General features: G+C 34.6%; 2 protein-coding genes and 2 non-coding genes across 4 annotated transcripts in view; 1 reads left to right on the forward strand and 3 right to left on the reverse strand.

The window, feature by feature from the left end:
- Nucleotides 1-9886: 9886 nt before the first annotated feature.
- Nucleotides 9887-11566, reverse strand: LOC113351797 (protein TIC 214-like). The gene has a single exon (XM_026595729.1). The coding sequence runs from the start codon at nucleotides 11462-11464 to the stop codon at nucleotides 9887-9889; it is 1578 nt and encodes a 525-aa protein (XP_026451514.1). The 5' UTR covers nucleotides 11465-11566.
- A 597-nt stretch (nucleotides 11567-12163) lies between these two features.
- TRNAN-GUU lies at nucleotides 12164-12235 on the forward strand. The gene has a single exon. It is a non-coding gene; the product is annotated as a tRNA-Asn (tRNA).
- A 115-nt stretch (nucleotides 12236-12350) lies between these two features.
- Nucleotides 12351-13179, reverse strand: part of LOC113351798 (protein TIC 214-like) — a 4011-nt gene continuing 3182 nt past the window's right edge. Inside the window, exon 2 of the mRNA XM_026595730.1 lies at nucleotides 12351-12445. Coding sequence (XP_026451515.1) covers nucleotides 12351-12445 — 95 coding nt within the window. The remainder of the gene's footprint in view (nucleotides 12446-13179) is intronic.
- TRNAR-ACG lies at nucleotides 12839-12912 on the reverse strand. The gene has a single exon. It is a non-coding gene; the product is annotated as a tRNA-Arg (tRNA).

Below are 13179 nucleotides of genomic sequence, written 5' to 3' on the forward strand. Positions count from 1 at the left end.
TTGGTGAAATGGCATATTATTTTATCTGGCTGGTATCTCGGGGAAGGTGAGCTGAAGATTCTTCGAATTATGGTTGGTGGGAGGAGATTCAATTTTTCATGGTACGAAGATCGGGTTACAGAGTTGATGATATCGACAACTGATTGTATGGGGTAGAAAAGTGTTGGTCCAATGTTAATATTAAATTTTTGGATACAGTTCGCTAGGATTGGTATTTAAACAGTTTCCAATCTGGTGAAAAATATGTCATTTCAAGGTGGGTATTAAGGAGGATAGTTGTCTCCATTAGGGGCTTGTGGAAAAGGGGGAGGAGGAATGCTTTCGAAAATGGGTGATGTTTAAGGTATTTTTCATTGTATAATAGTGCTACCACAGAGTTTGGATTCTCATGGATATTCCAGATTTTCTTCATATATGTTCTCTGCTTATTTGGATGCCTGGCCCTCCTTTAGATTTAGGTTTGATTAGTTTTTCGAAGCCTATTGGATGCAACTTATTTACTGTTGAGTTGTGTCCCTATAAGAAGTTTCTGGTGATGTGATCCATTTTTTGGTAAATATGAAAAAGTGGGGGTCTAACAACCACACTAATATTTTGATTAGCAATCTGCATGGACTAACTCCAATATACTTTTAAGAGAATCAACTAGATAGTCAGGCTCAATCTTAATGAAAGTATATTAAAGAGTTATATCTTTCTTTCTCGATTCAATACTTACTCAATCAAATAAAAATCTGCGAGGCTAATTGAATACAAGAGAAATCACTTGAACGGTACCAAAGACCAATGTTCAAGTATCAATCAATTTCAATCAACAACCAAAGGTTGGATTTCCCAATTAATTGATTTAAACGCACTACCTGTGATATTTCAATTATATAACAAAATATAATGCGGAAAAGAAATAACACAGACACCAGAAGTTTTGTTAACGAGGAAACCGCAAACGCAGAAAAACCCCGGGACCTAGTCCAGATTGAACAAACATTGTATTAAGCACTACAGACACTAGCCTACTACAAACTAACTTCGGTGTGGACTTTAGTTGAACCCCAATCAATCTCACACTGATCTAAGGTACAGTTGCGCTCCTACGTCTCTGATCTCAGCAGGATACTACGCACTTGATTCCCTTAGCTGATCTCACCCACAACTAAGAGTTGCTACGACTCAAAGTCGAAGACTTTAATAAACAAATCTATATCACACAGAAAAGTCCACGGTAATAGATAAATCTGTCTCCCATAGAACCTACGAGTTTTTGTTCCGTCTTTTGATAAATCAAGGTGAACAAGAACCAATTGATAAACCAGACTTATATTCCCGAAGAACGGCTCAGTGTTATCAATCACCTCACAATAATCTAAATTGTATGATGGCGAAAAAAAATATTGTGGAATCACAAACGATGAGACGAAGATGTTTGTGACTACTTTTATATCTTGCCTATCGGAGAAATCAATCTCAAGTCAATCCTTACGATTGTACTTAGTACGATAGAAGCAACAAGATCAGATCACACAACTACGAGAAAGTAGTATCGGTCTGGCTTCCCAATACCAATGAAATTATCAAGTCATTAACCTACAGGGTCTCGGTAGAAACCTAAGGTTAAAGGAGAATCGAATTTAGCTAATACAACTAGTATCACACAGGAGGTGTGGGGATTAGGTTTCCCAGTTGCTAGAGTTCTCTCTTATATAATCTTTCAAATCAGGGTTTGTAATCAATGTTAGCTTAGTAACAAAGCATTCAAAATTCACCGTTATATGAAAACCTGATTAGATTCAAGATAATATCTTTCAACCGTTAGATCGAAACTTAGCTTGTTACACACAAATGAAATGCACGTTTTAGGTTTGTGTAACAGTACCCAAACTTGTACATCTAGTTGGTTCAACAGTAGTTAACCAAATGGTTAACCATATGAGCACTTTCACATCAACCATATTCTTCTTTACCACAACAAGTTCAAATAACTCAAATGAACTAGTTAGAGAGTTGTTCAATTGCTTAGATCTTTATAATAGACACAATTGAAACAAAAACAATTTGATTCAATCCAATCGATTCATGAACTTTATAGCCACGGTTTGCAAACTTGCATTCCTTAGTTTATATAAGTGTAAGTTCACGAATAATCGTTTTTAGAAAATAACCAACTTAAGTATGAGGACTGGTACGCGGAATTAAGTACCTGGATTAATTTTGTAAATATTTCACAAACTCCAACACATTTTCTGGGGAACAAAACCTCTGACAGTACGCGGACTAGGTTCGAGGACTCTGTTCCGGTTTTCCTGATCAACAAAGTACGCATACTTTGGTTCAAGGAATGAGGACTTATACATGTATGAGTTACCACAAAATACTTATATCCAACAATGGTTATATAATCTAAACTCTCATTTCAATCATTGAAACATTCTTAGAGGACGTTATATAGTTGTTGTTCACAAACCATTTTTGGTCAAAGCCATTTTCAAGTGATTGAAACTTAACATGACTTTCGTCACTAGTAAAGATGAACTTGGCCAAAGAAAAAGCTTACCAACACATATTTCGAGAAATAGATAAGCGAGATAAACTCGTCTCGAAATAAAAAATGTGTATAATCAAAGTCTATATAGAAAAACGACTTTTGTCTCAAGATAGGAGATAGAGTAGATATACTTTTGAGTGATAGATAAGTTCAAGTCTCTATATACCTTTTAGTCGATGAAGTTCCACCAGTTCCTTGAGTAGTTCTTCGTCTTTGTATGATGATCGCTATGGAGTCTTGAGCTCAACTACACTTTCGATCCTAGTCTTAGACTTAGCTAATAGTAGACTAGAAATCAAGACTTATAGTTTTGATCACTAACATTGACAAACATGCTTGAGATAGCAACGCATGTGAGTTCGACAGAGCAGTGCTCTAAAAATCTCCCCTTTTGTAAATTTTAGTGGCAAAACTATCAATACATATGGGATACAAAAATAGATAAACAAACTTTTGTAGCTTCTCTTCCACATGCCTGATCTTCTTGGTTTTTCAACATTACTCGAAATCTTCGTCACTTCCAAGTACTCCAATGATCCCAAAGGTGTAAGTTTAGTATCACCGTTGTTGAAAATCCGTAGTAATAACAATGAGAAAACAAGAATTCTTAATCATTATTAGACAGTGTCATAGTATTATTATACAGCATCAAAGTTCAATTGTATCACAACTTCGACAACAATACTATGGTGATATGTATCACTCCACCTCAGTCAATACTCCATCTCACATGGAAACTACTACCCCTTACATAATGATCTAAGAACCATATGTATTTGTAGTGTGAAATACACATTAATTCTCCCCCTTTTTGTCAATAAAATTGGCAAAGGTACGAAAACTAGTGGGATCCTAATGAAATTTCCATAGAGACATTTCATGACAAAAAGTAAGCACATATCAACTTTTTAGATACCATAATATAGCCGAAGCTAAATGCATTCATCAAGGAGTTTATTAAGATACAAGATAACCCCTATAATATTCCACAGCCGCACTCCCCACAAAGATTTGGCAATTAAGCACAGGTTCAATTAAGAACTCTCCCCTATAAAATGTCATTCCCGAAAGAACAACAAGAGCGACCTTATTTTCATAATAAAAGAAGGATTTCTTTGGACATAACAAATCACATACGAATATGAATTTGAATCAAAAAATATTCAATTAAATTAACCACAAGAAAATCCATGATTAATTCAATCGGAATACACAACTAAATTACCACAAGAGTGTGATTAATTCAACTGGTCATGCTCGACATAAGAGAACTTACGGAGCCGCACAGTATATACATAAAAAATGGATCAGGGAAGATCAATACTGCTGAATAGACAAGGATTCATACTATTTATCATCACTATTTGCACAATGACATACAATAGACATAATCCTCCTAAACAAAAGTTCATCCTATCTTTCATCAATATGTGCATATTGACATAATAGGCTTAAAACTTTTGTAATGTCAAAAGCTCATTCATTCTTTTATCAATACATGCATATCGACATTCGAAAGACTTGACTTTTGACAAAGTATGGGACAATCATAGTTGACGAACGCAAACACACATATCCTATAACAAGTTTGCAATATATAATACCAAAAAAATTAAAACTGCAAAAATCATATTCCAAACAACTTTTATAGAATTTAATCAAATAAATCTAAAAAACAATAAAAAATGAAAACATTGGACATAGCTATTTGTAATCACAATAATGGGTAGTCCAAACTCTAGTTATTCTTCCTAAAAGCACAAGAATAAAATTCTTATAAGAAGATTTACTAGACATTAATAAAAACATAATTCACTTATCATCTTCATTATCGGAAACACTCCAAGATGCTTGAATCATGTTCAATTCTTCCTTGAGCTCGGGAAACTTAGTTGCAAGAAACGACAATTGTTCTTGCACACACTTCACCCTTGTATTGACCTTACGCACACCCTTGTGAATTTTCTTAAGAAGACTCGAGGTGGTAGGATCACATGAATCGTCAAGGGAATCATCTCTTTGTCTTTTGCACACATTCTCCCTTATACGTATGAAAGTACAGGGACGAACAGGTTTGGGAACCCCAAGAGAATTTCCAATTGAATCAAAACCACGTTCAAGGAAAATTTGACTAATCAAGCAAGGGTAACCTAAATTCTTGTTGGGTGAAGTCATCGAAGTCATTTGATAAATGATGAAGCCACAATATCGAGACTCGGAACACCCAATTCAAGGAAATAGACCAATTCCACAAACTCACGACTCCATCGAGAATTCACAATTGTGGAGGGACAAAGATTATAGATACCGAGTTTTCCGAAAGCCATCAAGTCCACACTAAGAACATTAGTAGGAAACTTTCCTTGATTCCACGCAACTTCTTACCACAAAGACCAAGAGATATATCTTCATGTGATGGTCGTTCATCAGTTGGCCTAGGTAGACAAACATTTCCCAACGGAATTTTGGTAATTTTCGAAATCAACTCTCTATTAACAAGAAACCTTTCTCTATTTATCATGGTTTTGAATTCTATTTTTCCGAGATCAACATCATGAATGTTGGCATAGAAAATTCTTGTGAGTGTATCAAATCCTTGACCAAGACCATCAAAGATGTTTCCAAGATTGAATTTTTCAAAGAAAACTAAATCCTCTTTATATCCACTAGAAAAATCCAATTTTTGGAATGAACCTTGAACATCTTTCTTTTTAATCTTCCTCCAAAGAAGTTTCAATGGAGGAAATACAAGAACCCTAAAGTGTTCACGTACGCGTACTGATGGGATGAATAAGAAGGTGTGAGTACTTCCCTTTTATAAGACCCACCAATGGGCTTGGACCCGTTTATGAACCGCGACCCACCAAGGGAATGTGGGATTTTCTTTGAAGTTCGCATATCAAGGTTGTGCATCCAGTGACAACACAATTTGTGAGAGAAGACGGATGCAGTAGAAAGCTCTATTCAAAATTCCAAAAAGGATAGAATAAAATTCTTAACCCAACTGTACACAAATCAACCCATTTGTTGCCCCATCTCAAGATATATATACAAATGGGGTAGTGCCAGGCCTGTTACCAAGAGGTATGATGTCCAGAGGAAGCCTCATGCAATATTTCTGGTTGATATTTATGAGCAGTCCTAGTGATATAATCAAAGTAATGATGATAATCAGGGTTGTCAGCGCTTTCTATCTTCTTTTTGATGTGATAGGAAAGAAGATTCTTATGATTCCTTGACCTTATGTCAAAAACATGAGAACCCACATTGGACATACTTGTGTTGACAGAGTGTTCAGTCCGTACATCATTATTCCGTAGTTTTACATGTACATAAATTTTATCGGGTCGATTATTAAACTTAACAGAATTAAGTTTTTCTAAGAATCTGAAAATGCTTTCAAATGATCTAAATAGATCTTTGTCAATTGATCCATTACGATAGTATTTCTCAAAAAGATTAAGAGTTAATCTAGTGAAAGTCCATATCTTTGAGCGTAATGAACGTTTTCTCAATCTTCTATTCTTTTTATTTTTTTCTTTAGATTGTTTCTCATCATCTAAGTTTTCCAAATTCTTAGATGAAATGAGATTATTATAAAAAACCGAAGGTTTTGTCCATAATAATCTTTGAACAATCTTTAAGAAATTCTGGCGTGCGTTACAGATGCCAAAAGCAAGTTTTCCAAAGAAATTTCCCATAGGAAATTTTTTAAGGATCAAATAAACACAAACTTATGAGGTTTATAATGTTTGCCTTCTCTAATACCAATTGAAAAGCGGGGGTCTAACAACCACACCCAATATTTCGATTAGCAATCTGTATGGACTAACTCCAATATACTTATAAAAGAATCAACTAGACAGTCAGACTCAATCTTAATGAAAGTATATCAAAGAGTTATATCTCTTTTTCTCGATTCAATACTTACTCAAGCAAATAGAAATTTGCGAGTCTAATTGAATACAAGAGAAATCACTTGAACGCTACCAAAGACCAATGTTCAAGTATCAATCAATTTCAATCAACAACCAAAGGTTGGATTTACCATTTGATTGATTCAAAAGCACAACCTGTGATATTTCAATTATATAACAAAATATAGTGCGGAAAAGAAATAACACAGATACTAGAAGTTTTGTTTACGAGGAAACCACAAATGCAGAAAAACCCCGGGACCTAGTCCAGATTGAACACACGTTGTATTAATCCGCTATAGACACTAGCCTACTACAAACTAACTTCGGTCTAGACTGTAGTTGAACCTCAATCAATCTCACACTGATCCAAGGTACAGTTGCTATCCTACGTCTCTGATCCTAGCAGGATACTACGCACTTCATTCCCTTAGTTGATATTAGAATCAGTAAGAAAATTTATAATACCTCAGGAGAAAATTTATTGAGTTCAAAACTCTAGGGTTTAGACACTCAAGTTGAGAATAATTAAAATCACAAATATTAGAATCAGTAAGAAAATTTCGGTAATCTATCTAAACTCTAGGGTTTTTGGCATTCTGAAATATTGATGTTTCAATTTTGAAATTGATTCATCTTACTGTCTCTTTACATTATCTAACTCGAACGATCACCATAATCTCCGAGTGTTGTTTTTAGAGTTGTTTCATCTTTTGTGGAGTACATTAAAAAATATAATCATATCTCAGTTTTGGGAAAAACTAAAACTTAATGTATTGCAGATAGATAGATTAATGTTTTTGACATGTGAAGAATAGAATTGTTTTTCTTAACGCACAAACTTAAGTACCAAGAAGATTAAATATCTAATGTTTACTAGCAGCAAATACCAAAAAGAAACCATTAGTTATGCTCTTAAGAACTGTAAGATATTTCTAGAATTCTTTGTAAGTAAATATTCAAAATTTCTTGCTTTTTTGTTTATATAAATTGGACTTTGAATTTTTCAGGTCTAAATAAGATTGTTTTTGATTAAAAATCGTGCCCTATCGATGGAGATACTAGCGATTCATACAAGCTAAATCCTCTAATCGATAATTTGGCCAAAGAAAAAATTTCCATTTCATTAATTTATTTCTATCTCTATCTAAATTCTTTGGATCTTTATCAAGATGCTTGCTCTCCTCCAAAAAAGTACCGCAGTTCTTTATGTTGTTCTTATTGTAAAATGTTTTCTTTCTATCCAAAACATTTCTTTTTTCCGAGTTTAAACAAATTTGAATTCTCAATTCTCTACGACATCTAGGAGCTAAAATATTTTCAGGAACAACAAAAGCATAATTTTTTTCATCTCTCTTTTCAAGCACCCTTTCATGTCTATGTCTTTTAATGGATTCATCAAAAGAATTATTATAACCGTTTTCTTTTTGTTGGTTTTTTCTATTAGTTTGGTGATTACTCTTATGGACCAGTGAAATAACTATGGTTTGATACATAATAAAAAGTCCATCTCCTTGTATAGACAGGCGAACAGGTTCAATAATCAATACTCCTTTGTTTATCAATTCTGTAAGATTTAGATCTTTTTGAATCAGCAATATATCCAGACGCATTTCTCCTCTTTGAATAGAGGATATCGCAATTTGCTTTGGATTGTTCAGTCTAAGCAGGAGACAATATATCTGGATACTATTAATTATTCTTTGATCCAAAGAACTATGCCATCTCAGTTGAAAAATAAAATATCTTTTCAGGAAAAAATCTAGTTCCGCTTCTGTGGTACTCTTCCATTTATTTTGATTTCTACTCTTTTTCATGTATGAGTCACTGTCATCCTCGTTAACTTCTTTTTCTTGGTTTGATAGATCTGATCCAATATCTTCTTGGTCTGATTCTTCTTTTTCTTCTTGGTCTGATTCTTCTTTTTCTTCTTGGTCTGATTCTTCTTTTTCTTCTTGATTTTGATTTTCTAATTCAAGATCTTTTTTTTTTAGCTTTTTATTTTCACTGGTGGTTTTCTTTCCATTAAAATGGAAAAGAAGTGATTTTGTTGGTATAATCCACGGTTTAATCCTATATGTATCATATAGCCCCAACAATTCTGGGAAGAACCAAAGGTGCAGATTTGATATGGGGCGGTTTAGTATTTCTTCATTCATCCCCATCCAATCAAAAAAAAAGTTTTTTCCACTGGACGGTTTTATTTGTTTATCAATCGCAAGATACGAAAGATCCTTCGTATCAATTTGATTTATGATTGAATAATAGTTAATTCCTGTTTTAGTATTTTTATCCATGCGGGTCTCAGTATCCATATTAGCCCAAGCCTCAATATCGATCTTCTTTCTAAGACAAAAAGAAACGATTCTCCAATCAAAATATTTTCTATCCGGATTTTTATCCGTATCAACAATACAATCTTCTCCTAGATAATGACTCATATATATGCCTGCCGGCATATAAAAAATTGGGGGTTTATTTGTGTTGTAGTTATAGGGAATTTTTCGGCTTCCCTTTACTTGTAATGGTGATAGAGAAATATATGAATCCTTCCCTTCTCTATAATTGATATATTTCTGTGATAAAAGATCATATCCATACTTTTTTTTAAAAATTTTTGTTTTACTCGATAATGAATCCATTACATAAGCATTTTGCTTCTTATAATGAAATACATTTTTTTGTTCATATGAATCCAATTTTCTTGATGCCTTGTTTGAAATCGTATGACTTTGATTGACTCCATTTCGTTGTTTTTGTAGAGCTAATTGAGACGATGTAATCTTAGATAAATTATATTGATAGTTATAATGACTGTTTAACCAATTTTTCCACCCATTCGTTTCAAAATTGCTAAGTTTTTTATGTCTTGATTCAGAATAAAGTATTCCTTGTGTTCCAAAAAATTTCTTTATTCTATCTTTAAGAAAAAAAGACGTTCCATTATATTGAAGTACAGATCTCATGTGATATTTGTTAATCACTTGGGTTTGTGATAATTTGTAAAATACATATGCCTGTGACAAGTCAACTGGGGCACAAAAATGATGTAAATTCTTATTACTAATATTTGAAAGTTCCCTCTTTTTAGTCGAAATTACATGAATTTTTTTTTTTTTTTTTTCTTCAACTTCTTCTTTCTTTATTTCAGCATTGTAACTTTTTTTATCAATCTCTCCTTTTTTTAAGTCTAGGGAAAATTGTGCATTGATCCTGGGAATATTAATGAGATATAGAAGGGTGTCCATATATATCTTTTCAATCAAAAAGTTTAAAAAAGAGTGTCGTTTACGTATTAATCTAGCACTTCTTCTTTGGAATATCCGCAAAAAGCTTTTTGGCGCTTCTAATCTTTTATCGTTACAACTTGTATCGTTAGGATTAATATTTCTATCTGGAATTAGAAACGTTTTTTTCTTTTCATTTATTATTTATTTGTTTGAAACGGTTCCCAAATACCTGTTTTACGTCTTTGAGCGCGCATAGAACCTTTGATTATATCTCGACGAAAATCCGATTCTTGCGCATAACGTAGGACAAACACTTCTTCTACTTCATCATTAGTATTCGTTGTACTATTTGTACGTTCGGTATCTGTAAAAATGACTACATGGTTGGCCTTTCTTGACCTAATTTCATGATCCTCAGCCGTTTCTTCTAAAATTGTTCCATCTTGTTGATCCAAACTGGTAATCAATTTGTATGACCATTGAGGAACTTCTTTACGTATTTCTTTTATTCCAATGGATTCCTTTATAATTCTTTGATGATGTCTATCGGGTGTAACCGCATCAAATAAAAATTTCGTTCTATTTTCTGAATTAAGTTTTCCTTCTTCTGGAAGGAAGTATTTTCTCTCAAATTTTTCCTTTTTTTCTTCAAATTCTTGGTAGTTTGTGGGAAGTATATTATGAAATTTATTTATCCAAATCCAACCTTCTTCTGAGAAAGCCTCATTCATATTCAAACTTGAGTTTAAATACTTTTTTTTTTTTTCGCTTCCACGGCGGGTTCCGTTCAAAAAAGGATCATACCTTTCAGGCAGGCAGTCTTGTTCAGTCTCATCATTGCAGAATCTAATCCTTTTTTCAAGTACATCCAGTTTCAGAGACCCCCTTTCTATAGCATCAATTCTATTGAAAAATGCGTTGTTTATGTTCGTTTTTTTTTTTTTGTTGGTATAAACCCAATTATTATACAATTCTTCAGAAGAGGGTTTTTCAGTTGTGGACAAAAGTATCTTTCCTTTTATCATTTCCAAAAAGATTGACAAACTAGGTGGATATGTAAAAGAGATTCTTTCTTTTCCATCACTTTCACATGTAAAAAAAAAATAGTGTGACATTTCGTCTCGGACAGCATCTTCAAATTGATCATTTTTGATATATCGCACTGGACGATTCCATCGTTTATAGTCGAAAAGAAGAGTAACAAGAGGTTTTTCAAACCAGAGGAGGTCTTTATCTTCTTTAAGTTTAAGTATTTCTAACTTCGAATTTTCTTCCGAACAAAGGGAAGGGGAAGGGTCTTCTTCGATGGATCCTTCTTCCTGTTTAGTCCCCTTCGTTTCAGAAATTGTTTCGATTTCTACATCTGTTTCTCCCTCACTTTCCCCCCTTTCTTCCGTTTCGGCAGTTTCTTCTTTTAGTTTCTTAGTAACAATAGGCGACGGCATTCTGCCTAAATAGTAGACACAGGTGATAAATAAGAGAATACTAAAGATTCGAGCCATAGAATTTCTCAATTCTGACACAAGGTACTTATTCGATCTAATAGAATTATTTTTCCGTATCCAGAATAATACCAATCCAACCCATTTCATGAATAAAATGTGACCAATTAACCAACCAACAAAACTACTTGTTACAAATAACATCTTGTTGTTGCATCGAAACATATAAATGTTGACTAATCTGGCTAATGTTGAACTCGGTAAAATGAAATGGTTGAATAATTGAAAAATGAGATTATTCAGGAATACACATTGAATGCTGAGATTACGCATTGAGTTTCTGGTAGTAGATCCATAATCAAAAACGTTTTTGTGGTTGTTCCAGAAGAAATGAAACAAAAGATACGGTAGAACTAGGACAGTTATTTATGAGGTCTACCCAATGCTAGATGGAGAGGCGCATAATAGATCGATATGAACATCATGAGCTGTCCCGTAATAAAACCCGTTGTTGCTGATACCTCCTTCTCGGTTCCTTCTTCCATAACCCGAGCTCGGAGAAGGAAGAGATAAGAGGGCCCTATGGAGAATGTGGTCAGAAATCCATAATAGAGTCCGACCACAACGACCGAATTTATTATCTTCATGCATAAGGATAATAGATTACCTAGTAGAAAAGATTTCAAAATCATCACAAACCCCCCTTTTTTCTTTTCTATTGCAATTTCTCGATTATTATATGATGATTTCTTAACTTTCCATATATAGAAATAGAAACAGATAGACTAGAAACGACATCTCTTATGTCAATGACACCAAAGGGATATTAAATGAATGGAATTGAGATATGGATGGAATTGGGATATGGATGGAATATAATGAAATTGAGACACTTTGAGGTTCCCTATGAAATGAGGCATGGAACGAAGCCACTACGAAGAAGTTCCGGGAGTTACGAAGGAAGCTTCGGGCTCATATTGGTCATGGGTTGAGAATGGGAATTGAACTCTATGAGCTCGAATTTCCCGTTGTTCCTCAGTAGCTCAGTGGTAGAGCGGTCGGCTGTTAACTGATTGGTCGTAGGTTCGAATCCTACTTGGGGAGATTTTATTCATTCTGAATGAAAGAATTCAGAATGAAATGAAAGGGCTCGCGTTGACCGTTAGGAGTAGGTAACCCGTTCCCTGTCTTTCTTTCTATTGCATTCTATCCCATCGTATCACATTCTGTTCTGCGATATTTGAGAATCGCCGTCAATACCTCGGTGTAGATCCGGGATAATCCTTTGTTCCATAGCCCTGGGGCTATTTACAACTAGCCAATTAATCATTCTCAGATGTACTAGTACTAGCAGTGCATCAAAGATGCAGTCATCGATTCTCCCGAGAGGCTACAATTACCGCGAGCAAACATATTAATGACGAGTCACGCTTTTTTGCTATGCCACTAATACTTGTACTTGCTCTGCTAGTCAGCCCAAGCCTGACTGAGGAAGAATATGGCTGAGGAAGAATATGGATTCGGGCCGGGCATAAATTCTTTCATGATGGAATCATTCGCGATAAATAAGAAAAAAAGAAAAAGTAAGACCATTCCGTTTCGACAAAAGACTCACACCCAAGTTACATAACTTTGGGTCCACTATCCCGATCAGTATTTTCCTACCCCCAGAGGTAAAGGAAAGGTCCTTCCCTTTTGGGCCAGTTGTGGGCGAGGAGGGATTCGAACCCCCGACACCGTGGTTCGTAGCCACGTGCTCTAATCCTCTGAGCTACAGGCCCCACCCCGTCTCCACAGGATCTGTTCTCGGGAGTACCCTAAAAAAGGAACCTTTCCTCAGCCATTTCATTTAGGGTTAAGAAGATGTGGAAAGCGCGTTTATCTCTAGAAGAAGGGTGCCTTCCGAGGTGTGAAGTGGGAGAGAAGGGATGTAATAATTGGGGTTTTGAAGAAAACGACCTTTTCATTTTTTTTCATATTGAATAAGTAATAAGAATGAGAGGTGTTAAGCTTTTTATCATCCTGGCGTCGAGCTATTTTTCCGCAGG

The sequence above is a fragment of the Papaver somniferum genome, chromosome 2, assembly GCF_003573695.1.
Source record: "Papaver somniferum cultivar HN1 chromosome 2, ASM357369v1, whole genome shotgun sequence".
Lineage (NCBI taxonomy): Eukaryota > Viridiplantae > Streptophyta > Magnoliopsida > Ranunculales > Papaveraceae > Papaver > Papaver somniferum.

Coding starts and splice junctions, on each gene's coding strand:
- LOC113351797 (XM_026595729.1), bottom strand. CDS start 11,464: ATGCGTAATCTCAGCATTCAATGTGTATTCCTGAATAATCTCATTTTT.